Consider the following 24,920-nt stretch of genomic DNA (forward strand, 5'->3'; position numbering starts at 1 on the left):
CCCAGTAGGGGGTGTGCAGGAGGCAGCTGATCGATGTTTCTCTCTCATCGATGTTTCTAACTCTCTATCCCTTTCCCTTCCCCCTGTAAAAAATCAATAAAATATATATTAAAAAAAATATATATATATATGCAAAAAAGTGTGTGTGGGAGGGAGTTGTGTGTGCATGTGTGCTAATGTAGACATGCTTTTCATCACTTTTTCTGATTAAATTTTCCTTGCCCTTCAAAGATGTTAGTTACTGTTTCTGAATTTCGTGTGGTCTGGGAACTTTGAAAACAGGCTCTTCTGTTTGATGCCCCTCTTGTTTCTGTTTAGAACTTTTGATTCAGCTGTGTGGCATTTCAGAAAATTTAACCATGCTACTGGTGATCAAAACTGATCTGTTGGGAAATCAAGAAATGGATAGACGAGGAGCTTGCTATAGCTGAGGAGAACAATGGAAAAGAAAATGAAACTCTACTTAGAATAAGCAAAGGTTATGGGAAAATAAAACTCATTCTGGAGGATCTGGCTGTGTTTATGAGCTGTGGTCTTGCTAGTGACGGCAGTGATTGGCTTTTTCTTGAGTAGTTTTATGAACCAAAGGTGTGGAATTGTAGATTAAACTAGAGAATACAAATGTTATACAGAGTCATTTCATGAGCAAAGTGTTTCTGTTGTTCTAAATTTGGTGCAATAAAGTGAAACAAATATATATTTATAAAAGCCTAAGCAACCAAATAACCAAACAACGGAATGATCGAATGACCGGTCAGCCAGTCGCTATGATGCGCACTGACCACCAGAGGGCAGACACTCAATGCAGGAGCTGCCTTCCCCCCTCACCAACCTCCTGCAATCCCTCCCCATCCCCCACTGCTGGCCAGCCAACCTCCCGCGGTCCCTGGGCGAGACAGCCCCAATCAGCCCAGATCACGGGCCAGGCCAAGGGACCCCACCCGTGCATGAATTCGTGCACCAGGCCCTCTAGTAATTAATATTTGTTAAAGCCACTCATTCATTTATTTATTGAATAAAGTTACTGTGTTAGAGATTTTACTAGTCACTGGGGGTGATGATAAGAGGCAGGAGCAAGTGGAGGGAGACAAAAAGAAACTGGCATATGAAGGTCCCTGACTTTAATAGAGGAAACAAGACAGGTACTGAATTAATATAGCACATGTAGGAAATGATAAAAGAGGCACAGATGAGAGCCAAAAGCAGCAGCCAGCATTTTGAATTGGGGGAACCAGAGCTTGTGTGAGGAAGGAGATGCCATATCATCCTGTGCCCTGGAGGATGGCTCAGACATGTGGGCTGCACCTCATAAAAACTCACATAGGGAAGGGATTACAGCTATTTCTGACCCTTATTAAGGGATGAATAATTTGCAGTTAATGGTCTAGCTTGTATCTAAGAGCTGGACTCAGTTTTCCTGAGACAATCACTTCTATCCAGCAGAAAGCAGGAGGATGTCCAGCAAGTCACTCTCTGACCGGAAACTGCTGACACCAGGCACCAGCAGGCCCGCTGACTCAGGGCAATGGGAACGGCTAAACCCTTGTCACCGCTCGGTGCATGAGTCTTTCCTACAGCTGATGGAACAGGGCCAGGCTTAAAAATTGCCTGTCATGCCACTTGCCAAGAGTGAATGTTCACTAATATTTTCTCCCCCTGGACAGAGAAATAAATGACAGTGATTTCCTTGGCTTTCTCTCGTGAGGTAGTTGGTTCAAAATGTGGAGAGTCTGGTAAACTTTGTGCATTTCTGTACAGGCCCAAGGCTAGAACTTATATAAGTCTAATTATGTTTATGGGTTTGCCTATTTATTATCACATCACTTAAAAACAGCTAGATGGGTGAAACATGTCAAGTTTAAAAGCAGGGAAAACAATATTTATTGAGACATACATATGAAGTAAGATGATACATACATATGAAGTAAGATGATAAAAACAAGCATAAAGATAATAAACAGAAAATCCAAGATAGTGGTTTACTCTGCAGGGGAGGGAGGGATACACAGGGAGCTTCTGGTTGTATTTATATTGTCTTATTTTATAATGTGAGTGATAAGGCCATTTCCTATATTATTCTCTATACTTATTTGTGTGCCTGAAATAACTAATCATATTATCACCTTATTTCAAAAGAATCCATTTTGCCTTTTTATAAGCTTTATTGAGATATAATCTATATACACTAAAATTTACCAGTTTTTACTACATAGTTGTGTACTAAAGTGTCAGTGAGTTGTGACAAGTATATAGTCATGTAACCAACACAAAAATCATAATGTAGGTTATTTCCATCATCTCCAAATATTAAAAATATTAAATTGCCTGAGAGGTAAGGGTTTATGTTTAGCCATGACAGAAACTAATATTTAACCAGACCTCCCACTGTAAACAATTATAAAAATGGACAAAATACATGAAATAAACAGTTTTCAGATGTTGCATAACAGGCATTATATATATTGTAATCACTAGAGCAACTAGTGAAAAAAGACTATAAAGAGATGTGGCCGAAACCCCAATGGATTTAATTAAGAAGGAATCCTAAATAAATCAAATATATAAAAACAAAAGTTATGAAAGGAAAAACAGAAAAGAAGAGAGCACAAACAGAAAATAAGTAGTAAGGTGGTAGACCTAAATCCAAATATATCAATAATTATACTATATAGAAATGGTCTGAGCACACGCATTAAAAGACAGATTGCCAGAGTCAAGAAAATAACTGTTAGGTCTGATCAAATAACTGAATCAATACCCCTCCCTCAGGAACTGGCTTTTCAGGCCATTTCACTATGGACATTCCCTTTGCTGAGATCACATTTCACTCGCTGCCATCACATTCCATATCTCCCCTCCGGGTATGCACAGAGAATTCTCTGCCCAGAAAAAGCCCGCCAAAAGTCCTTTAAAAGCCGCTGACTCCCGCCACTGGGTGCTGGAGCCATACAGGCTCAGCCACCTGGTGTGAATAAATTCATAATCCTTCACCATTCTGGCCTCCTGTGTTCCTCCTTTGGCGACCTAACATTTGGTGCCGGAAACCCAGGAGGGTTCGCCCTGGCTTCGGTCACCCCGAGTTTGCTATTCAGAGAGCAGTAGGAAGCAGCAGTTCGTCCTGGGCTTACCTCCAAATCCTACTCGGGTGACTGGATTGCCAGCCTCGATCAGGCCTCCCTCCCTTATGGGGTCCCCCCACCACCACCACCCAGCCAGCCAAGGAGGACGCCGGACAGGGCATCTCTCCTTCTCCATTGCTGACCCTCCATCCCACACTGGCCAATCCTCTCTAGGTGAGTGATGTTCCACAATTCCCCTCATCCCGGGTCTTCTGCCCACTCTCTCTCTCTGACTTCTTGGAAGTCTCTCGTCTCAAAAGTCCTAGCACTAGGCCAGAAGACTCCTCAGCCATTTGGCTTTGGGTCCTTCTGGATTGAAGACACCCAGTCCAGAGGGTCACCTTTCATTTCTCATGGTGATTTGTTTAGTAGCAGGGACGCCTGCCCTAAACAGTCACCTTTGGATTTGTGGTCTGTCACTCACCCTTCCTCTCTTGTGGACCACTCCACCCTCCCTCTGCACACTCATGGGGGAGATCATGTCCAACCACCTCATTTTATTTTGTAACACTTTTTGGCCACAATATAAACTAGATAATAAGTCTCAATGCCCTGAAAACGGTACTTTTAATTTTAACACATTGCACAATTTAGATAGTTGCTGTCACTGCAATGGAAAATGGTCAGAGATTCCCTACGTCCAGGCCTTTTTCACCCTCCAGTCCCAATCCTCTCTCTCAGTCCTGCTCTACCCATCAGATCTTTCTCCTTCACACAAAACATCTTACCCCTAACACTTCTGATTCTGGATCTACTTTTGACCCAGTAGACCACCGACCTCTACCCCCTTATACTTCCCCTCCCTCACCTGCAATAGATTCCCAAAACCCAAACCCTCCTAACCAGCAATCACCTTCTCCCCCAGTCCCTGAGAGCCCAAATCCTGAGCATATGAGCTCCAAATCAGCCTTTTCCCATCTAACACTCAGGCCACCCAAAGACTGCCTTCCTCAACAGCCTCTTCTATTCCCTCGCCCATTCTACCCCTGAGAGAGGCAGCAGGAACTGAAATCAGTTATGACAAACGTAATGAAATCACTCAAGGCCCTGATGAAAACCCAGCTCTCCTCCTCTCCCGTCTCACAGAGGCCTTATGGAAATTGACCACCTTAGACCCCATCTCCCCAGTGGGAGCCCTTCTTCTGAACACCCATTTTATATCCTAACCAGCCCCTGACATATGCTGCAAACTTCGAAGAATAGACACAGGTCCACAAACCTCTCAAAAAGACCTCGTTAACCTGGCCTTTACGGTCTTTAATAATAGAGATGAGGAGACCCAAATCCAAAAACAAAGGTGAGATCAGGCCAAGGCTGAGGCCCAGAAGGGGGCTTTCCAGCTCCTGGCCACCATTCTCATGAACCCCAGACGAAGTGCCGGTCCTCCAACCAAGGGTAAGTCAGCGGCTAAGCCTTCTCTAAGCCCATGTTTCAAATGCATCAAGGAAGGACACTGAGCCTGGGCCCCGCCCAAGATGCAGAAGGGAAGGCCACTGTAAATCAGACTGTAGTCTGGCCCCTCTGGGTCGGACCTCAGCTAGTCCAGCAAGGCCGCCCTCTGGATCTGGTTTAGAGCTCCCAGACCTCTTGGGACTGGCCACCGAAGAAGCTGCCCAGGCCCTGACAGGGCCCCGCAGACTTACATCAGCGGGACAGAGCCTCGGGTAACGACTGTGGTGGCAGGTAAGCCGATCTCCTTTTTAATTGACACTGGGGCCACTTATTCTGCCCTCTTCGAATTCACTGGGACCCTTGTCCCCTCCTCAGTCTCTATTATGGGGGTTGACGGATTAGTCTCACAGCCATTGGCCACCTCACCTCTACGTTGCATCTTACTAAATTTCCCCATTCACTCTTTTCTCATGCTACCTTGGTGCCCGGCCAGGGCTACCATGCATCTCCTCATAAAACCCAGTCACCTACCTCAGTTTCACTCTCTCATCCCACAAGGCCAAGCCATTCCTTGAATTGTAAATGCCTTATCTCCTCCATGACTGCCCCTCCTCTGAACAAGAAATGGTCTCCTTTCTTGGGCTCTCTGGATACTTTCACCTCTGGGTTCCCAACTTTAGTCTTCTCCCACTGAGCAAAGGGACCACTCACTGAGCCTTTATATCCCAAGGCCAGCATTCTCACCCCTTTAATGTTCTAAAAACTGCTCTGACCTTAGCGCCTTCTCACCCTCCCACTCCACCCTTCCCAAAGAACAACTTTCTTTACTGCAAAACTACTAAAGTTTACTTAACAGTACGGCTATTATCAGAAGCTTGTGCCATGCCAGCACAGCCAAGGGTTCAGTGAGCCTGACGGGGGGGCGGCAAAGGATGTAGAAAAGACAGACAGAGAGAATAAGGTGGGTCTAGGTCAGTGGTCGGCAAACTCATTAGTCAACAGAGCCAAATATCAACAGTACAACGATTGAAATTTCTTTTGAGAGCCAAATTTTTTAAACTTAAACTATATAGGTAGGTACATTGTTATTAACTTAATAAGGGTACTCCTAAGCTGGCCTTTGCTAAAAACGTCCTCAATCTGATTGAGGAACGTTCGCTGAGGTCGACCCCTTCCAACTCTCCCATCCACACTCAACTCGTGCATGAATTGCGCGCACCTCCCCTACACTGTGTCTCCCATCACCCAACTGACCAACACCCCCCACTTCTTCTAACGCCACTTCTTCAAAATAGACGCGCCCAGGCCGAAAACCGACTTCTGCACATGGGCCACAAAGTTTCAATCGCACTGTACGTGCCTGTCCGCACGTGGTATTTTGTGGAAGAGCCACACTCAAGGGGCCAAAGAGCCTCATGTGGCTCGCGAGCCACGGTTTGCCGACCACTGGTCTAGGTGGATCTTCCTGTGCCTGGCTGAGGCCACAAAGAGAGATCCAGACAGCAAGCTGAGCCTTTATTTTGTAGCCAGAGGTAAACAAGGTGGTGGTCACCATAGTTACAATGTTCTTGTGAGTTTCACTTGTTTTGGCAGTACTTGCTGCATCTCCCTCAGCCCATTAGCTTCCCAGAAAGGATCTAGGGAGCGTCATAAGGTCAAGCCTAATTATGCTAAGAGGGCTGTGCCCTCTAAGCTGGGACTTGTTTGTGGCTTTGCCAACAGGTCAGTCCAAGGTTTAACCCTATAGTTGCTCCCTACAGAAGCTGAGCTCCTTATCACTCAAACCTTAGCATGTTATCTCTAAGGGAAAATATGGAAGTTTTGAATCCAAGCAGCTAAGAGGCCTGGGACCAGGCTGTGGGGCCTGCTCCCTCCTCCCCCTGCCTTTTCTCCAGCCTCGTATGCCTATACATAATTTTCCAAAGTCTTTGGTAACTTAAAGGGTTTGGAGCATGGCTGGGTTAAATGATAAACATCTAAATATTTTAAAATAGCATAAAATACTGAAACATTGATTGCTAGACATGTTTTAATTCGCCTGCTCTTAGTTTTTATTACAGAAGTTCTCTTGTACTTTGTTGGATGTATATTTTCTTGAAAGTAAGAGTGTGTTTAAAGTGTGTTGATAAATGTCAATCTAAGAAATGTTGGCTATTTACGTTTTGGTTATCATTGAAAAATTAAGGTTTCTAAGAGTGAAGAATTCTAACAAATTTTAAAGAAAAAAGAAAGAAATGGTCTGTACAAGTTGCTGAAGGTATGATAGAAAGAAAGAATACTAGAGTAGAAATACTTAATAAAAGGTCTGAGGCATGGTTTCCATTTTTGAAGGACATAGAAGTATGTACTTCATGGGTCAAATGTATAAGTGTGCTTACTTTGCTTTTCCAATAAAGGAGCATACTTTAATTACTTGATAAGTTCGCTTTTCACAATATAATCAAGGCCTCATATAAACTCATTTACTAGTATATCAGAAGCCAGTATTTTATGAGCAACTGGTTCTAGTAAAGTCCAAAGTAAAATTTGCATATATATGCAAATGAGCACTAACCAAAAAGAATGCTGTTTAGAAGTAAATTTACTAGTAAGCTTAAAGAGAAGAAATTTAATCTCTTCCACTACTATTTATAGAATAAATTAAAAGTTATTATTCAAGCATTAAATCTCACCATTAATAAGACACCATAAGTAAAAAGAAAGTTACTTTTACTTGTCTCTCTCCTACCTGCTTTTCTGAAAGGTAACAAAGTTGGTAGTTCTGTTTGAAAGAAAGTAAACATTTTTAATATAGTAATTTAAGGTTTAAAAGAAGAAATAGCAAGGATTAAAGTGTAGTAAAAATAAGAAGTTAAGCCAGTGGATGGGAGATTATAACCTCAGGAAATTTAAAGTACTAAGTTTGGCTGGAAATAGATTCTACCCTTCCCCACATTGTTAACAAGTCAGAAAAATCAAGCAGAAGAAAAACCCTTTAATAGAAAGGGGCAAAACTAGAAAAATAAAACCTTGCCCCTAGGGTAACTGATCCTCCCCTAGAAAATAACTAGTCAGGCAACCCCTAATCTTTTCCTCCCTAAAGATAACATCTAGGCCTCAGTTGTATTTCAGCTCCAGGCAAAGAAAAGCAGCAAAACCATACAAGTGATGCTGTGGCAGCTTCAGGACCAGCTTTTACCTCCCTACTCAACAGGACCGTTTTCAAGACGTCACCAACCAGTCTCTTGGGGAAATCATGCTCTGTGACCCCCTCATCCAGCCGACTACTATCAAAGTCCACCCCCCTATGATTTTTTAAAAATTTCTTTATTGGTTAAGGTATTACAAATGTGTCCTCATCCCCCCATTAACCCCCAACCTCACCACCCCCACTCATGCTCTCATCCCCCTGTTGTCCGTGTCCATTGGTTTGGCTTATATGCATGCATACAAGTCCTTTGGTTGAACTCTTCCCCTTACCCCCACCCTCCCCTACTTTCCCTCTGGGGATTGATAGGCTGATTGCTGTTTCTCTGTCTTTGGATCTGTCCCTGTTCGTCAGTCTATGTTGTTTTCTATATTCCACAAATGAGTGAGATCATGTGGTATTTATCTTTCTCTGACTGGCTTATTTCACTTAGCATAATGCTCTCCAGTTCCATCCATGCTGTTGCAAATGGCAAGAATTCCTTCTTTTTTACTGCAGCATAGTATTCCATTGTGCAGATGTACCACAGTTTTTTAATCCACTCATCTGCTGATGGACACTTAGGCTGTTTCCAAATCTTAGCTATGGTGAATTGTGCTGCTATGAACATAGGGATGCATATATCCTTTCTGATTGGTGTTTCTGGCTCTTGGGATATATTCCTAGAAGTGGGATCACTGGGTCAAATGGGAGTTCCATTTTTAGTTTTTTGAGAAAACTCCATACTGTTCTCCACAGTCTGCATTCCCACCAGCAGTGCAGAAGGGTTCTTTTTTCTCCATATCCTCTCCAACACTTGTTGTTTGTTGATTTGTTGATGATAGCCATTCTGACAGGTCCCCCTATGATCTTGACGTCCCCTCTCAGCAGGAAGAAACTACGGAAGACATGATCTTCGCCCCATCCCATAAAACAAAAAAGCTGGAATGTTAGGTCTGATCAAATAACTGAATCAATACCCCTTCCCCAGGAACTGGCTTTTCAGGCTATTTCACTATGGACATTCCCTTTGCTGAGATCATGTTTCACTTGCTGTGACCACATTCTATTATCTCCCCTCCAGGTGTGCACAGAGAATTCTCTGCCCAGAAAAAGATCTCCAAAAGTCCTTTAAAAGCCGCCGACTCCCATCACTGGGTGCTAGAGCCATCCAGGCTCAGCCACCTGGTGTGTGGATGATCAGATAAATTCGTAATCCCTCACCATTCTGGCCTCATGTGTTCCTCTTTCGGCTACCTACCAATAACAAGATCCAATTATGTGCTGTCTACAAGAAACTTACTTTAAGAAAAATTATATGGATAGGTTAAAAGTAAAAGGATAGAAAAAGATGTACCATTCAAACACAATCAAAAGAAAACTGAAGTAGCTGTATTAATATCAGACAAAATAGACTTCAAAGCAAGGAAACTTACCGGGACTAAAAAGGGATGTTATGTAATGACTAGAGGCCTGGTGCACAAATTCGTGCACGATGGGGTCCCTTGGCCTGGCTGGTGATACGGCCGATCAGGGCCATCTCGCCCAGTGCATCGGGGGAGGAACCACAGGAGGTTGGCTGACCATGGGAGGTTGGCTGTGGAAGTGCACTGACCACCAGGGGGGGCAGTTCCTGCGTTGAGCATCTGCCCCCTGGTGGTCAGTGCACGTCATAGCAACTGGTCGACTGGTCGTAACCGTCACTTAGGCTTTTATATAGACAGACAAGAGGCAATTTACCAAGAAGCTATAACACTCCTAAATGAGTGTTATTTAACAATGGAGCATCAAAATAATAGAAACAAAAACTGATAGACTTAAAAAGGAGATGTGGAAAAACCCAAAACATTCCTCTCTCAGTAACCAATAGAACAAGTAGACAGAAAATCAGCAAGACATTAACTACCATAAAAGAACTAATATCATACAAAAGATTTTTTCTGACAATAATGGAATTAAAAATTAACAGAATTATTGTAAAATGCGATTGAAAGAAATCAAAGAAAACCTAACTAAATAGAGAAACATACTATGTTCATGGATTGGAAGGCTAGCTATACTTAGGATGTCAATTCTCCCCAAATGTCCACTCCTTTCCTACAAATGTAAACTTACCAACATCATGCACATTGAACATTAAGGGTCTGCTTGTGCACTGTGCTGTCTATTATAACTGTTCAATAAAACTGCCCTAGCTGGTTTGGCTCAGTGGATAGAGAGTCGGCAGGTGGACTGAAGGATCCCAGGTTTCATTGCAGTCAAGGGTACATTCCTGGGTTATGGGCTCAGTCCCCAGTTGGGGGTGTGCAGGAGGCAGCTAATCAATGATTATTCTCTCTCATCATTGATGATTTTCTCTGTCTCCCTCTCCCTTCCTCTCTGAAATCAATAAAAATATATTTTAAAAAATAATAAATTGATACTGTACAGGCAAAGGGCAAGCTGATTTGACTTTTGTTGGTTGGCCGTTGTGGCCATATTTAGGGCAAAGGTATAGTTTTTAAAACACAGAAAATACTTTTTAGTTTCCTATATGTACCTGTGCATACTTGTTATAGAAAAAAAAAACTAACAAAGATTACTAAATCTTATTATCTCTGTTTACAAATGAGGAAACTGAGAGTCAAAGACACACATCCAGGACTTGGAAAAGTAGATATTTGAATGGAGATCTATCTGATGCCATAACTTTGCTCTCAAAAAGCAGTTGGAAATAAGCCGGGTTTATTTTTATTTTTATTTTTTAAATATATTTTATTGATTTTTTACAGAGAGGAGGGGAGAGGGATAGAGAGTTAGAAACACCGATGAGAGAGAAACATGGATCAGCTGCCTCCTGCACACCCCCTACTGGGGATGTGCCCGCAGCCAAGGTACATGCCCTTGGCCGGAATCAAACCTGGGACCCTTGAATCTGCAGGCTGATGCTCTATCCACTGAGCCAAACCGGTTAGGGCGTGGAAATAAGCCGGGTTTAATAGAGAGAGCCTCACCCTGAGGGCTAGCTTGGCTTGTACATGGTTAGTCATCTACACAAATCACTAGATTCAGGAGGGTGGGCTAAATGGAATTATTGGTCCATCAAATACAAGGTGTTTGGGTGTAGAAGCAGCAGTTTTGGCAATGAGAATTGATTCTCAGAGTAGAACAGCGGTTCTCAACCTGTGGGTCGCGACCCCTTTGGCGGTTGAACGACCCTTTCACAGGGGTTGCCTAAGACCATCCTGCATATCAGATATTTACATTACTATTCATAACAGTAACAACATTACAGTTATGAAGTAGCAATGAAAATAATTTTATGGTTGGGTCACAACATGAGGAACTGTATTTAAAGGGCCAGAAGATTGAGAACCACTGCTAGCAGCACCATGGTTACAGGAGGTTAACTAGGTTGAGGAGGTTAACTAGGTTGGAACCAAACTCGAGGCAGCAGATAGAGGTATGCAGAAGGGGGTCAGAGCCATGGGAAGCAGCTGGTAAGAGCAATGCAGAGGTCAATGGCCCCTCATGCCCACTAGACTCCAGTCCAACAGAAGCACACATAAGTACACCAATGCCCAGTACACAGTTTAATATTTGTCCCAGAGGGCAAGTTGGCACATCATTTTTGATAAGCAACCAGAAAAAAAATATTTAAAATGCTCATACCCTTTGATATGGTCATTTCAGTCTTAGGAATCAATTCTAAAGACAAGCAGATTGCCTTCACCAAATCAGATTTTCATTACAGAATTTATAATAATAAAAGCATAATATGCTAATTAGACTGGATGAAGCTGGGGCTTCGAGGGAAGCCTGGGTCCCAAGTGCCAGAGGGAAGCCAGTGCCGGCAGCCGGGGGAAGGAAGGCCTACTCTTGCGTGAATTTCGTGCAACGGGCCTCTAGTTATTTATAATAGCAAAAAAATTGAAATAGTGGAAATACCTAAAAACAGAGAAATGAGTTAACTTCATTCTAGCACATTCATGATAGATGATTGTGCAGACATTCAGAAATATTTTTTTGAAGAATGTTGGAAATGTTCACAATATAATGTTAAAGAAAGACACACAGGATACAGAGCCATAAACAAAGTATGCCCAAGATTCTTGCAACTGATTGTGCTTTTGCCAAAATTTTACTATCCTAACCACCTATACATAACCAACTTTCATGAGAGGAAAGATATCTAACATTAGTTACAGTGTTTTAGGACCCAAAACAAAACAAAAAATTAATTTACTTCCACCTGGATCTTTGCCCTATCTGACCCAAAAAACTTCCTTGAGGGAAACTGATACTCTCAACACTGACATTCATCCTGAATGAAAGGATTCCAGCTGGACACCTCACTCATGTGTTTCTTCTCAGGTTTAGCTAAAGTCAACTTGCCCTTAGAGGGAACAGGACTTGCTGACTATTAAAGCTGCCTCACAGGTGTGGAAAGGTAATATCAGGGAACCTAATATTGGCAGCCTAAAGGGGCCCTCTTCTTTGCTTCCACACCCTCCACATATCATCAATACTGCCATACTCAGAGAAGACATACCTTATGGTCAGCATAAGATACCTACCCAAAGTATTCTCCTGTTCAGGTATTTTATAGCCATCCTCCTTCAGCTGTAGCCTTCTAGGACAACCAAGAAAGTGCAACTGACAGACATCTAGATGGAAGTATACCTGCTAAAGTCCAGAGCTGCCAGGTGCCTGCTCATAAAAGTGCCAAGAGAGGGTAGCCTATTCCACCAGAACACCTGGCTATGTTCTCTCCTCAATGGTGGGTTCTGCAATGGCATTACTCAAGTGGACACTTCAGATAATCTAAACCTTAATTATAGACACAGGGACATCCACTGGACCCACATCCAACTTAGTCTAGGATGGAGGTTGCCTAGAATCTTTTACTGATATTTTTTTTACAGTGTAAAATTTTTATATTTAGAATTAGACAGCTGGACGCTGTTTATATGATCCCAATTTTGTTGGCAACATCGAGAGCATCATCATCAGGAGCCAGTCCAATATATGCCTTCTTCTCTCCATCAGGCCTGATCAGGGTGCTGACCTTGGCCATCTCAATGTCACAGAGCTTCCTCACAGCCTGTTTGCTCTGGTGTTGGTTGGCATTGACACCACAGTGAACACAAGTGTATTGTTGTCTTTTATCTTCTTCATGGCTGACTTGGTAGTCAGGGGAACTTGATGATGGCTAGTGGTCAAGCTTATTTCTCCTGGGTGCACTCTTCCCAGGATATTTAGGCTGCCTTCGGAGCCTCAGTGTCTCTGGCCATCAGAAAGTCGGTGGCATGCGGATAGTCTTTTTTTGTGGCTGTGGATGCCTTTCAGCACTGGTTTGGTTTTTTTTTTTTTTGCCTTCAAAGCCTTTGCTTTGCTTCAGCTTTGGATGGGGCAGGGGCTTCCTTCTTCACTTTCGGCACCATCTTCATAAAAAGCTGTTTTTTAATTGGGATATAAAATACATACAGTAGAGAATATAAAGTACCCTTATCTTTATTTATTTATTTATTTATTTATTTATTTATTTATTTATTTATTTATTTATTTTAAGGTCTGATTAGGCTATGAAGGCATTGGCCTCAAAGCCACATTTACTTAGGGTTTTTTCAACCTCAGTAGAGAACTTGAGACCACCTGACCCCTCACCCTACTTGGTTCTGCGATCTCACGGCAAGCCCTCTCCCCTAGTGCTGGGGTCCCACCCCAGCAGGTCCAGGGGTCCCCAAAGGTGTGGACGGAGTCGGCGAAGAAGGAATGACACGGAGACAGCGTTCAGTTGATCAGTAGCCTAGCCAGGATCTCTAGCCAGGATCTCCAGCCAAGTCTGTTCAGGATCTCCAGCGAAGTTCTGGTTAGGATCTCCAGCCAGGCTCTGTGTCCATGTTCTCTTGCTAGGTTCTCCAGCCAGGTTCCCCAGCCAGGTTCGGTCACCAGATTCTGTAGCCACATTCTTCAGCCAGGTTCTGGCTAGGTTCTCCAACCAAGTTCTGTAGCCAGGTCCTGTCCAGGATCTTTTGCCAGGTTCAGTCACCAGGTTCTAGTCAGGTTCTCTTGCCATGTTCTATCCAGGTTCTGTAGCCAGGTTCTGTCTCTAGGTTCTTCAGCCATGTTCTCTCACTAGGTTCTGTCTCTCGGTTCTGTGGCCAGTTTCTGTCCAGGATCTTTTGCCATGTTCTCTCCAGCGAAGTTCTTCTGTCTCTAGGTTCTGTGTAGGTTCTGTGTCTAGGTTCTGTGTGCTGTTGTCTTGTTACATCTGTATTTATACCAGTTGATTCCAATCCTATCAATCTCTATTCAAAAGGTTAGGGCGTTTCTTATCTCCATTCCAGGGAGTAAAGATTATGCAGCTTAAGCATGATTGTTCGTAGTTAAAGTGATTAATTACCAGCCTGGCACTTAGTTAAGGGGTTTTATTCCCTCCCTAACTTCAGGGGAAAATCCCTACCTGGGGAAACAACCTTTCTCAGAGAGGTGACCTTGGTTAAAACACATAGTGCCAAGAAGGTGAGCAAACATATTAAGAACAGTATGCCATATATGTCAGGTCCTTTGAAACAGCAAGGATGGACCAGCTCCCGGCAAATTCCCCCTTTTTTATTTTTTAAAAGCAGGCATTAAAAAGAAAAACCCCAAATGCTCTCTTGTATCCATTTTAAGAGTAGGATTGGCGCTTTCCGCTATTACCTGAGTCCTGATCTATCACCCCAGGGTGGAAAGGCTGCAGTGGGGTTAAGGATAAGGCTCCTTGGGCCTACCTCCTCCCATGCCTTTACATTTACCTTTCCTTCCTCAGGAAAGCATGGACATACTTCTTGTATAAAATGTTCTGTCTGACTGGGAGTAACCTTAATTCCTCTGCTAGCAAGCATATGTGTTAAAAGATCAATACAGAGTCTTATTTCTTTAGACTCAGTATGGCACATCTTCTTAATCTAAAGATCAATACCGTCTTCTTTCTTTGGACTCAGTATGGCACATATTCTCAATCTAAGAATCAATACAGAGTCTTCTTTCTTTGGACTCAGTATGGCACATCTTCTCAATCTAAGTTCTGTACTATCCACCTTCTTACCCTACTTATCCTCTATAGGGGGGTCTGCAGTACCCTGGTGGAGTCCTATCCATCCCGAGTGTGGGGTTCTCAATGGGGGGGGGGGGCTTACCTAGGGGAATCCTGTTCCAGGGGTTCCCAAAGGTGTGGTCGGAGTCGGCGAAGACTAGCCACCCTCTTCCTATGGTGGAGTCCTATCCATCCTGAGAGTGGGGCTTACCTAGGGGTCCCTGTTTGGGCGCCAGATGCTGGGGTCCAACCCCAGCAGGTCCAGGGGTCCCCAAAGGTGTGGACGGAGTCGGCGAAGAAGGAATGACACGGAGACAGCGTTCAGTTGATCAGCAACCTAGCCAGGATCTCTAGCCAAGTTCTGGTCTGGATCTCCAGCGAAGTTCTGGTTAGGATCTCCAGCCAGGTTCTGTGTCCATGTTCCCTCGCTAGGTTCTCCAGCCAGGTTCTGTCCAGGTTCTCCAGCCAGGTTCAGTCACCAGGTTCTATTCAGGTTCTCTTGCCATGTTCTATCCAGGTTCTGTAGCCAGGTTCTGTCTCTAGGTTCTTCAGCCATGTTCTCTCACTAGGTTCTGTCTCTAGGTTCTGTGGCCAGTTTCTGTTCAGGATCTTTTGCCATGTTCTCTCGCTAGGTTCTGTCTCTAGGTTCTGTGGCCAGTTTCTGTCCAGGATCTTTTGCCATGTTCTCTCCAGCGAAGTTCTTCTGTCTCTAGGTTCAGTGTAGGTTCTGTGTCTAGGTTCTGTGTCAAGAATATAAAGTACCCTTATTTTTAATGTGTATACTTCATTGAATTTGTGCCTATGTATACATGCATGTGATTACTACCCAGATCAATGTGGGACATTTCCAGCACTCCAAAAGTCTCCCCATTCTCCCTAGTCAACACAGAGGTTACCACTATTCTGACTCTCATCACTAGTTTTCTTGTTTTGTATTCTGGAACTGGCTTCTTTCACTCAACTTATTAATGAGATTTTGCTATGTTTTGCATGTACAGTACATTATTTTCATTACTGTATAGTATTCCATTTTATGTACATACCACTATTTATTTGCCCATTTTGCTTTAAAAAAAAGTTACCTTCATTGTTGAGAGTATTACAGATGTCCCTCATTTTATCCCTCAATACTTCCATCCACCCAGTTTATGCCCCACTCCAGGCCTTCACCACTCTATTGTCTATATCCTTGGGCTATGCATATATGTATGTAAGTTCTTTGGTTAATCTCTTCCCACCCCTACCCTACTCTCCTCTTTTCTCTGAGATTTGCCAGTCTGTTCCATGCTTCCATGTCTCTGGACCTATTTTGTTCACCAATTTATTTTGTTCATTAAATTTCACAGATAAGTGGGATCATGTGATATATTTCTTTTTTTGACTGGCTTATTTCGCTTAGCATAATATTCTCTGGGTTCCTCCATTTTGTTTTAAAGGGTAAAAGTTTCTTTCTTTCTTTCTTTCTTTTTTTTTTTTTTTTACAGCTGCATAGTATTCCATTGTGTAGATGTACCACAGCTTTTTTATCCACTCATCTGCTGATGGGCATTTGGGCTATTTCCCAATCGTAGCTGTTATAAATAACTCTGCTATGAACGTAGGGATGCATATATTCTTTCTGATTAGTGTTTCAGGCGTTTTAGGATATATTTCTAGAAGTGGGATCACTGGGTCCAATGGCAGTTCCATTTTTCATTTTTTGAGGAAACCCCAAACTGTTTTCCATAGTGGCTCCACCAGCAGTGTATTAGAGTTCCCTTTTCTTCACATCCTCACTGGCACTTGTTATTTTTTATTGATGATAGCCATTCTGGCAGGTGTTGAGGAGCTTCCTCATTACAGTTTATTTATTTTTTTAATCCTCATCTGAGGATATTTTCCCATTGATTTTTAGATAGAGTGGAAGGGAAGTGTTAGGTTTGATCAAATAATTGAATCGATACCCCCTCCCCTGGGAACTGACCTTTAGGCCACGTCACAACAGACATTCCCTTTCACTTAGACCACATTTCACTTGCTAAGACCATTATCTCTCCCCTCCAGACCTTCCCAGGATCCAGACCGCCCAGAGAATTCTCCTCCCAGAAAAAGCCTGCCTACAGTCCTTTAAAATCTCTGACTCTCCATCCCTGGGGGTGGGTACCATTTAGGGGCTCAGTCCATCTGATATCCAGATGACCTCATCTATACTAAGAACAGAGGAATATGCAAATTGTCCAGAACCCCATCACAGTAACAGTAACGACCAAATAGCAGGCTGCTTGGGGCGACTAGGCCAGCAGGGAGGTAAGTGAGGGATGACCAAATGACTGAACAGCAGACTGCATGGGGCACCCAGGCCAGCAGGGGGAGGCAGTTGGGGGCAACCAGGATGGCAAGGGGCAGTAAGGGGCGACCAGGCCGGTGGGAGGGAGCAGTTGGTGGGGGGACCAGGCCTGCAGGGGAGGGAAGGTGGGGGGCACCAGGCCTGCAGGGAAGGGCAGTTGGGGGCAACGAGGCCAGCAGGGGAGGGCAGTTAGGGGCGACCAGGCCAGCAGGGAGGCAGTAGGGGCAACCATGCCGGCAGGGAGGGCAGTTAGGGGCAACCAAGCGGACAGGGGAGCAGTTAGGCATCAATCAGCCTGGCAGGGGAGTGGTTAGGGAGTGATCAGGCTGGCAGGCAGAAGCAGTTATGGGTAATCAGGCAGGCAGGCTGGCAGGCAAGTGTTTGGAAGCCAGCAGTCCTGGATTGTGAGAGGGATGTCTGACTGCCTGTCTAGGGGGGGATTCTTTTCAGAAGGGCTGCATTTGCACCCAGATTTGAGAGGGTGCAGGCTGGGCTAAGGGACAATCCTCGCCCCCATGCACAAATTTCATGCACTAGGCCTCTAGTTCTATCTAATAATAGACAAACATGGTAATTTACTGTACCTCCAATATGCTTCCCATTGGCTAATCAGGGCGATATGCAAATTAAATGCCAACCAAGATGGCGGCCGGCAGCCAGGCAGCTGAAGCGAACAGGAGGCTTGCTTGCTCCAGTGATGGAGGAAGCCAAGGTTCCCCGCCTGCCGCCACCCAGTTCTGGGCTGCACTCTAAGCAACTGTGTTGCAATTATAGAAGCTAAACAATCTCCAGAAACCTGCTTTCAGCCAGCCAGGCCTCAGAGCTGGAGTTGCAACAGTGTTTCAATTATAGAAGCTAAACAAAGCCCAGATACCTGCTTTCAGCAGCAGAGGTCTCAGAGCTGGAGCCAAGCCTCAGAGCTAAAGCTGGCTCTCAGCTCCAGTGACAGCCATAGAAGGTAAATAAATCCCAGAATTTAAAAAAAAAGAAAAAGAGGAGAGGGTGGGAGCTTCAGTCACCCACCAGCCTGAAAACGGCCCTCAGCCCCTCACCCAGACTGGCCAGGCACCCCAGTGGGGACCCCCACCCTGAAGGGGGTGTGACCAGCTGCAAACAGCCATCATCCCCTCATCCAGGCTGGCCAGGCACCCCAGTGGGACCTCCCACCCTGATCCAGGACACCCTTCAGGGCAAACCAGCCGGCCCCCACCCGTGCACCAGGCCTCTATCCTATATAGTAAAAGGGTAATATGCCTCCCAGCACCGGGATCAGCGGTGCCGTAAGGCCTCCCAGCACTGGGATCAGCGTAGCCGTGAGGCCTCCTGGCCCCTGGAGCAGCATGACAGGGGGCAGCGCCCAAACCCCCTGATTGGCCCTGCTTTGTGCCTGATAGGGGGGAGCTCCCCAACCCCCTGATGGGCCCTGCTCTGTGTGTGACAGGGTGGAGCCGCAACCTCCCCATCAGCCCTGCCCTGAGTGTGACAGGGGGAGTGCCCCAACCCCCTGATCGACCCTGCTCTGTGGGTGACAGGGGGTGGTGCCCCAACTCCCCTATCGGCCCTACTCTGTGCGTGACAGGGGGGAGCTCCCCAACCCCTTGATCGGCCCTGCTCTGTATGTGACAGGGGTGGCGCCACAACCCCCTGATCCGCCCTGCTCTGTGCGTGATAGGGGGTGGCACCGCAACCTCCCCATCGACCCTGCCTTGAGTGTGACAGGGGGCGGCACCCCAACCCCCCAGTCGGCCCTACCCTGAGCGTGACTGGGGTGGCATCGCAACCTCTCGATCCACCCTGCTCTGTGCATGACAGGGGGCGGCGCCCCAACTCCCCAATCGGCCCTGCTCTGAGCCCGACCAGCGGCTGCAGGGCAGGCACCTAGGGATTGGGCCTGCCCTCTGCCACTTGGGAGCAGGACTAAGCTAGTAGGTCGTTATCTCCTGAGGGGTCCCAGACTGTGAGAGGGCACAAGTGGGGCTGAGGGACACTCTCCCCCCCCCCCCCCCCGGCCAGTGCACAAATTTTTGTGCACCAGGCCTCTAGTATATATATAAAAGGCTAAGTGACCGGCCGACCAGCCCACTAGCTGGTACGTATTACATGTACTGACCACCAGGGTCAGACACTCAACACAGGAGTTGCTGAGCTGTGGTGACTTGGCAGCAGCAGTTCTTGGGTGATGCACCTCAGAACCAGAGAGGAGGGAGCCCTATTCCTCGTGGGGCCATGTGATTCCAACTTTGGCCGTGGGTTCTAAAAATATTTTTTCTAATTAATTTCCTTTCAATGTGCATGAATACGTACGCCGGGCCACTGATATATAATAAACACATTAAAATATGCTCAATGACATTATTTATTAGGGAAATGCACATTAAAACCACAATGAAATACCACTTCACACCTACTAGAATGGCTATAATTATAAATACAGACAATAACAAGTGTTGGTGAGGAAGTGAAAAAACTGGAACCCTCATACATTGCTAGTAGAAATGTAAAATGGTACAGCCACTTTGGAAAATAGTTAAATAGTTCCTTAACCATAGTGCCATAACCAGTTTGGTTCAGTGGATAGAGCGTCAGCCTGCGGACTGGGGGGTCCCAAGTTCGATTCCGATCAAGGGCATGTACCTTGGTTGCGGGCACATCTCCCGGTAGGAGGTGTGTAGGAGGCAGCTGATCGATGTTTCTCTCTCATCGATGTTTCTAACTCTCTATCCCTCTCCCTTCCTCTCTGTAAAAAATCAATAAAATATATTTTAAAAAAACAAAACCATCTGTGATGGATTTTACACATAGGATGTCCCTCAAAAAATGTATACACATGCTAAAAAAAAAACACAAAAAACTTACCATATAACCCAGCCACTCAACTCCTAGAATCTACCCAAGAGAAATGAAAATATATCCATACAAAAAGACATGTATGAAAATGTTCATAGTAGCATTCTTCATATAGCCCCAAACCGGAAATGACTTAAATGTTCATCATTTGATGAATAAATAAACAAAATATGGTATATTGATATGATTGAATACTATTTGTCAATAAAAAGGAATGTAATTATAATTATAATACACACTTAAATATGGATAAACCTCAAAAAGACTAAGCGAAAGAAGCCAGACACAGATGCTACATAGTATATGATTCCATGTATGCCCAGAAGAGGCAAATTTATAGAAACAGAAAACTAGTGGCAGCCTGGGCATGAGATTAACTGCAAATGGGATTGAGATCACTTTTTTGATATAATACAAATATTTTAAAACTGGAGTATGGTGATAATTGAACACCTCTATACATTTATTAAAAGTCACTGAACTCTACCCGTACAATGGCTGAATTTTATGACTGTAAATTATATCTCAATAAAGCTGTTTTGAAAAGATATCTAATTATGCTAGGGTTTTAATCAAGAAAGAATGCTGAATTGTAATAAGTGCTGGCAAGTGTGGCAAAACCCCCCATTTAGTCAGAGGATATGGCATTTTCAGGAAGGGAAACAACTGTTCCCAAAGGAATCTATTCAGGAAATTCTGAGCCACCTTGTTAAAAAGGAATGTTCAACTACTCGTATATATCTTATCAATGCCAACTGTTTCTTTGGAAGCAAGTTGGCTATTAACTCCATTCATCCATTTAGCAAAAGTCATAGAGTGCTTACTTATTTGCCAACTATTATTTGTCAAACTGGAGGCGGATAATGAAAAATGAAAAGGCATGGCTTGGCCTTTTAACCTGCTAACATTTCAAAACTCATGGCTCCATTAGAAGTTTGCCTTTTCTTCCTTTTTAACTACTATCCTCACTCTCAGACTTCAGAGCCAAAATCCTCACTGCTTCCATTTCCTCATTTCTCTATTCACCTTTCCCCCCCGCTTTTTTAGCAATATTTCAAACTATAGAAAAGTATAGAGTAAAAATGTAACAAACATTCATGTACCCAGTTAGCTTTTTTTTTTTCCTCTTGAATTGCTTTTAATTTTTTTAATGAATAAATTTATTGTTTAAGGTATTACAAATAGTAGTACATATGCCTCCTCGCCCCCCCTTGACCTCCCCCTGGCCTCCCCTACCCCCCAGTACTTGCCCTCACCCCCCACCCCCCAATGTCTTGCGTCTATTGGTTGTGCTTATATGCATGCATACAAGTCCTTCGGTTGATCTCTTACCGCCCCCCCCCCCCGCCCCCGCCAACCCTCCCCTACCTTCCCCCTGTAGTTTGGCAGTCTGTTCAATGCTTCTTTGCCTCTATTTTTGTTCAACAGTTTATAATGCTCTTTATATTCCATAAATGAGATCATGTGGTGTTTATCTTTCTCTGACTGGCTTATTTCACTTAGCATAATGCTCTCCAGTTCCATCCATGCTGTTGCAAATGGTAAGAATTCCTTCTTTTTTACAGCAGCGTAGTATTCCATTGTGTAGATGTACCACAGTTTTCTAATCCATTCTTCTGCTGATGGGCATTTAGGCTGTTTCCAAATCTTAGCTATTGTAAATTGTGCTGCTATGAGCATAGGGGTGCATATATCCTTTCTGATTGGTGTTTCTGTTTTCTTGGGGTATATTCCTATAAGTGGCACTGGGTCAAATGGCAGTTCCACTTTTAGTTTTTTGAGGAAATGCCATCCTGTTTTCCACAGTGGCTGCACCAGTCTGCATTTCCACCAGCAGGAGGAGGGTTCCTTTTTCTCCACATCCTCTCCAGCACTTGTTGTTTGTTGATTTGTTGATGATAGCCATTCTGACAGATGTGAGATGGCTTTGATTTGCATCTCTCGGATGACTAGTCCTTTGAGCATGTTTTCATATGTCCAGACACTGATTTCTAATCCTACCCACAAAATCCCAGATCACAAATTGAGTGATGAGATGATTTTTCTTATATAAAAGGCACTAACTGTACAGATGATGTATTGTAGAATTGTACACATGATACCTATATAATTTTGATAACCAGTGTCACCCCAATAAATTCAATATGAAGGGGAAGAGTGGGAAGGCACTAACTGGACCACATGAGTCAGCAGCAAGTGGGAACTAAATTTCAGGAGATGCAAAAATGCATATGGGTCCCAGGTGTCTTTTCTTAGTGATGATGGCCCTCCTTACTGGACAGTCAGCAGGAGACAGTTCAAATGTACTTAATAAAACTGCTGGGTGGGCAACCAAAGGTGAGGAATTAGAGCCCGGAGGGAAAACAGGCGTAACATGACTAGCAGCAGCCCCAAGTATAGGAAGGCTTAGCTTGTAGGTTGATGTAGTCCCCTTGGGTGGACAAAAACATATCTTCTTTGGAATTGCTCATCATCTTTTCAACGAGGACTCTCATGGCCTCATTAACATTTTTGTTCTCCTTGACGGATGTTTCTGTCCAACCCGTGAAACCGTTCTCCTTACTGAAACGGTCAACCTGGTCTCCGCTCACTGCCCAAGGGGACAGATCACACTTATTGGCCAAGAGCAGGCAGGGCACAGGCTCTCCATTGGGCAGTGTGAGCTTGCTGTCCAGGTCCTGTTTCCATCTCTGGCTGTTGGTGAAGGTAGTGGCATTGGTAACATCAAACATAATAACGCAGGCAGAGGCATCTCGATAGTACAGTTGTGTCATAGATGTGAAGCGCTCCTGCCCTGCAATGTCCCACAGCTGCAGCCTCACCATCTCGGAGTCAGACCACTGGAGAACCTTCAGAGCGAAATCCACTCCCACCGTGGACTTGTAGTGTTTGCTGAAGCTGTCCTGGGAGTACCTCTGCACCAGGGATGTCTTGCCCACCGCGGCGTCCCCCACCACCAGCACTTTGAACAGGTGATCGCGGCTGCCCATGGCGAGCGCGGTGGACGTTTCAGGGAGGTGGGAAGCCGGGGAACCGCTGGTTTTAACCTCTGTGGCTCCTGGCCCCCTTCAAACTGAGGTTCGGCATTCCGCCCACCGCCTGTTGGGGCTGCAATCTCTGCTCCCCGGACTCAGCAGGCATGGTTCCTCGGGTCTACTCCGCACGCGTCACGTGCTGGTTGTTTGGAGAACTACATTTCCCACCCCAGTTAGCTCTTAATCTTTCAGATTTTTAGGTTTTAATCTTAGATCTTAAAACATATATTACACTCTCTCTCGGCCACTGGAGCTTACCGTTGCATCGGTGAGTGTGGCAGGGGAGCCAAACCTAGGTTTGAAATGAATGACTCTTTGCTTTTGCATCGGACTCGCTGGCTCCCTGTGGGTTCTTGGGAATCATGAAATCTGGGCACAACATTTGGGGGCTCGTCCGGGATTCCCAAGACCATCGAGGGACCCCCGATCCGAAGAGTCTGACTGACCGCGGGATGTGTGTGTCGTTGTATGTTCTGTTCAGTGTGAGCTCGTTTCTGGAATCTGTAATTGCCTGAGGGGTCTAGGCGGACGCGCCGTGAACGACCACAGGCGGGGGAGAGTTGGAAGACGTTCCGCTCCCCAGGAGGGATGGATATGCCCCTCACGAGGGATGGATATGCCCCTCGCGGATTTGATACGAGGCAGGTCGCTCCTGCCGGTTTGGCGTAAGGCCAACGTCTAGTTGCTTCCATGGAGTTGGAAGCCTGTATTTTCGGGCCCTGTTTAGTGTTCTGTGTTTGTACTGGACAGATGGTATGGGATGGACTCAGAATGCTCCTTTGGGTATTGTGATTGATCATTTCAAGGAGATTGGGGGAGGCTTTAGAGCTCCCTCAGGAGTTGGGAAGTTGTTAGGAATTGAATGGATTGTTTAAAGTCTGAATGAATGTCTGGTGAAAGTGTGGGAGTGTGGAGGGAGGGGAATTGCCCTCCCCCCTCCTTTGTGTGGTGGTCGGGCAGCCGCCTGAGTGAGGGTCTGTGGAAACAGGTCACCCCCTCCCCAAGTAAATGCATCTGGGACTTCTGTGCACGTGTTAGGAGAAAAGCTGGCTTAAAACTAATGTGCGCACCGTCCGTTTTTGGATACGGTTTTGGGCTAGCATATTTAATTTGCTACCTAAGATTTTAAAAAGTTCTGCAATATAATGTTGGCCATCTATCTTTTAGGGGTTTTGGTTTGCTCTTCCCTTGTTTATTGTGAGAATGAGGAAATCATCTTTTCTGTCAGAGAACAGTTTAGAGCGCCACAATGTTGAGCTGCCTGACTTGGAAGCCGCCATGTTGGCCTCATGGCATGCCGTGCCCCTTGGGGCCGCCATCTTGGAACAGCAGGCCCCTCTCTCTGACTTAGTCAATCACAAAAGGAATGTCTGCTCACTGAGGCAGGATGGGATTTCAGGGGTGGAGTTTTAAGGCGGAGTTTTACTAAGGAAATGCAGATGGGGCAGAAAGTGTGCCTGCCTCCCAGATTTATTTAATACTAAATTAGCAATCATGGTCTTAATATAATTTTAGTGGTATGATAGACCAATGTTTTGAGCAGTTGGCTTTATAAGGGCCGACAATAGAGCTTGTATTTCTTAAAGGGCTTGTAGATAGAGAATTGAAAAGCTTTTACAAATTCATAAATGCATCCAGGATTTCTGTGCACGTGTAAAGGAAAAGGCCAGTTTAAAAACGAGTGCGCATAGTTTTGAGCTGAACTTGACCTTTTGCTGTGTACAGAATAAAAACCCGAGACTGTTTTGGCCTTAATAGTTATGGGTTTGCTTCTTGAATTCCCCAGCAGGAAAATTGTGACCATTTTGAAATTTAGCAGCTATGCCAGGATAGCAGTAACCCAATTTCTAAAGTAAAGTACAATTATTTCAGGTAGAAACTGTGGTTTAAAAGTTCTAGCTACCTGGAAAGCATGGCCTTGGTATGATGGGAGGAAAAAGAAATGTTAAATGGATGGTAGACCAGTGAGCTGGGA

General features: G+C 44.8%; 1 protein-coding gene across 1 annotated transcript; it reads right to left on the bottom strand.

Annotated features, from left to right (window-relative positions):
- Positions 1-22,284: 22,284 nt before the first annotated feature.
- LOC118676621 (ras-related protein Rab-7L1-like) lies at positions 22,285-22,917 on the bottom strand. Its single transcript, XM_036350806.1, has one exon. The coding sequence runs from the start codon at positions 22,898-22,900 to the stop codon at positions 22,289-22,291; it is 612 nt and encodes a 203-aa protein (XP_036206699.1). The 5' UTR covers positions 22,901-22,917; the 3' UTR covers positions 22,285-22,288.
- Positions 22,918-24,920: the final 2,003 nt, after the last annotated feature.

Source organism: Myotis myotis, unplaced genomic scaffold, assembly GCF_014108235.1.
Source record: "Myotis myotis isolate mMyoMyo1 unplaced genomic scaffold, mMyoMyo1.p scaffold_m19_p_2, whole genome shotgun sequence".
Taxonomy (NCBI): Eukaryota; Metazoa; Chordata; class Mammalia; order Chiroptera; family Vespertilionidae; genus Myotis; species Myotis myotis.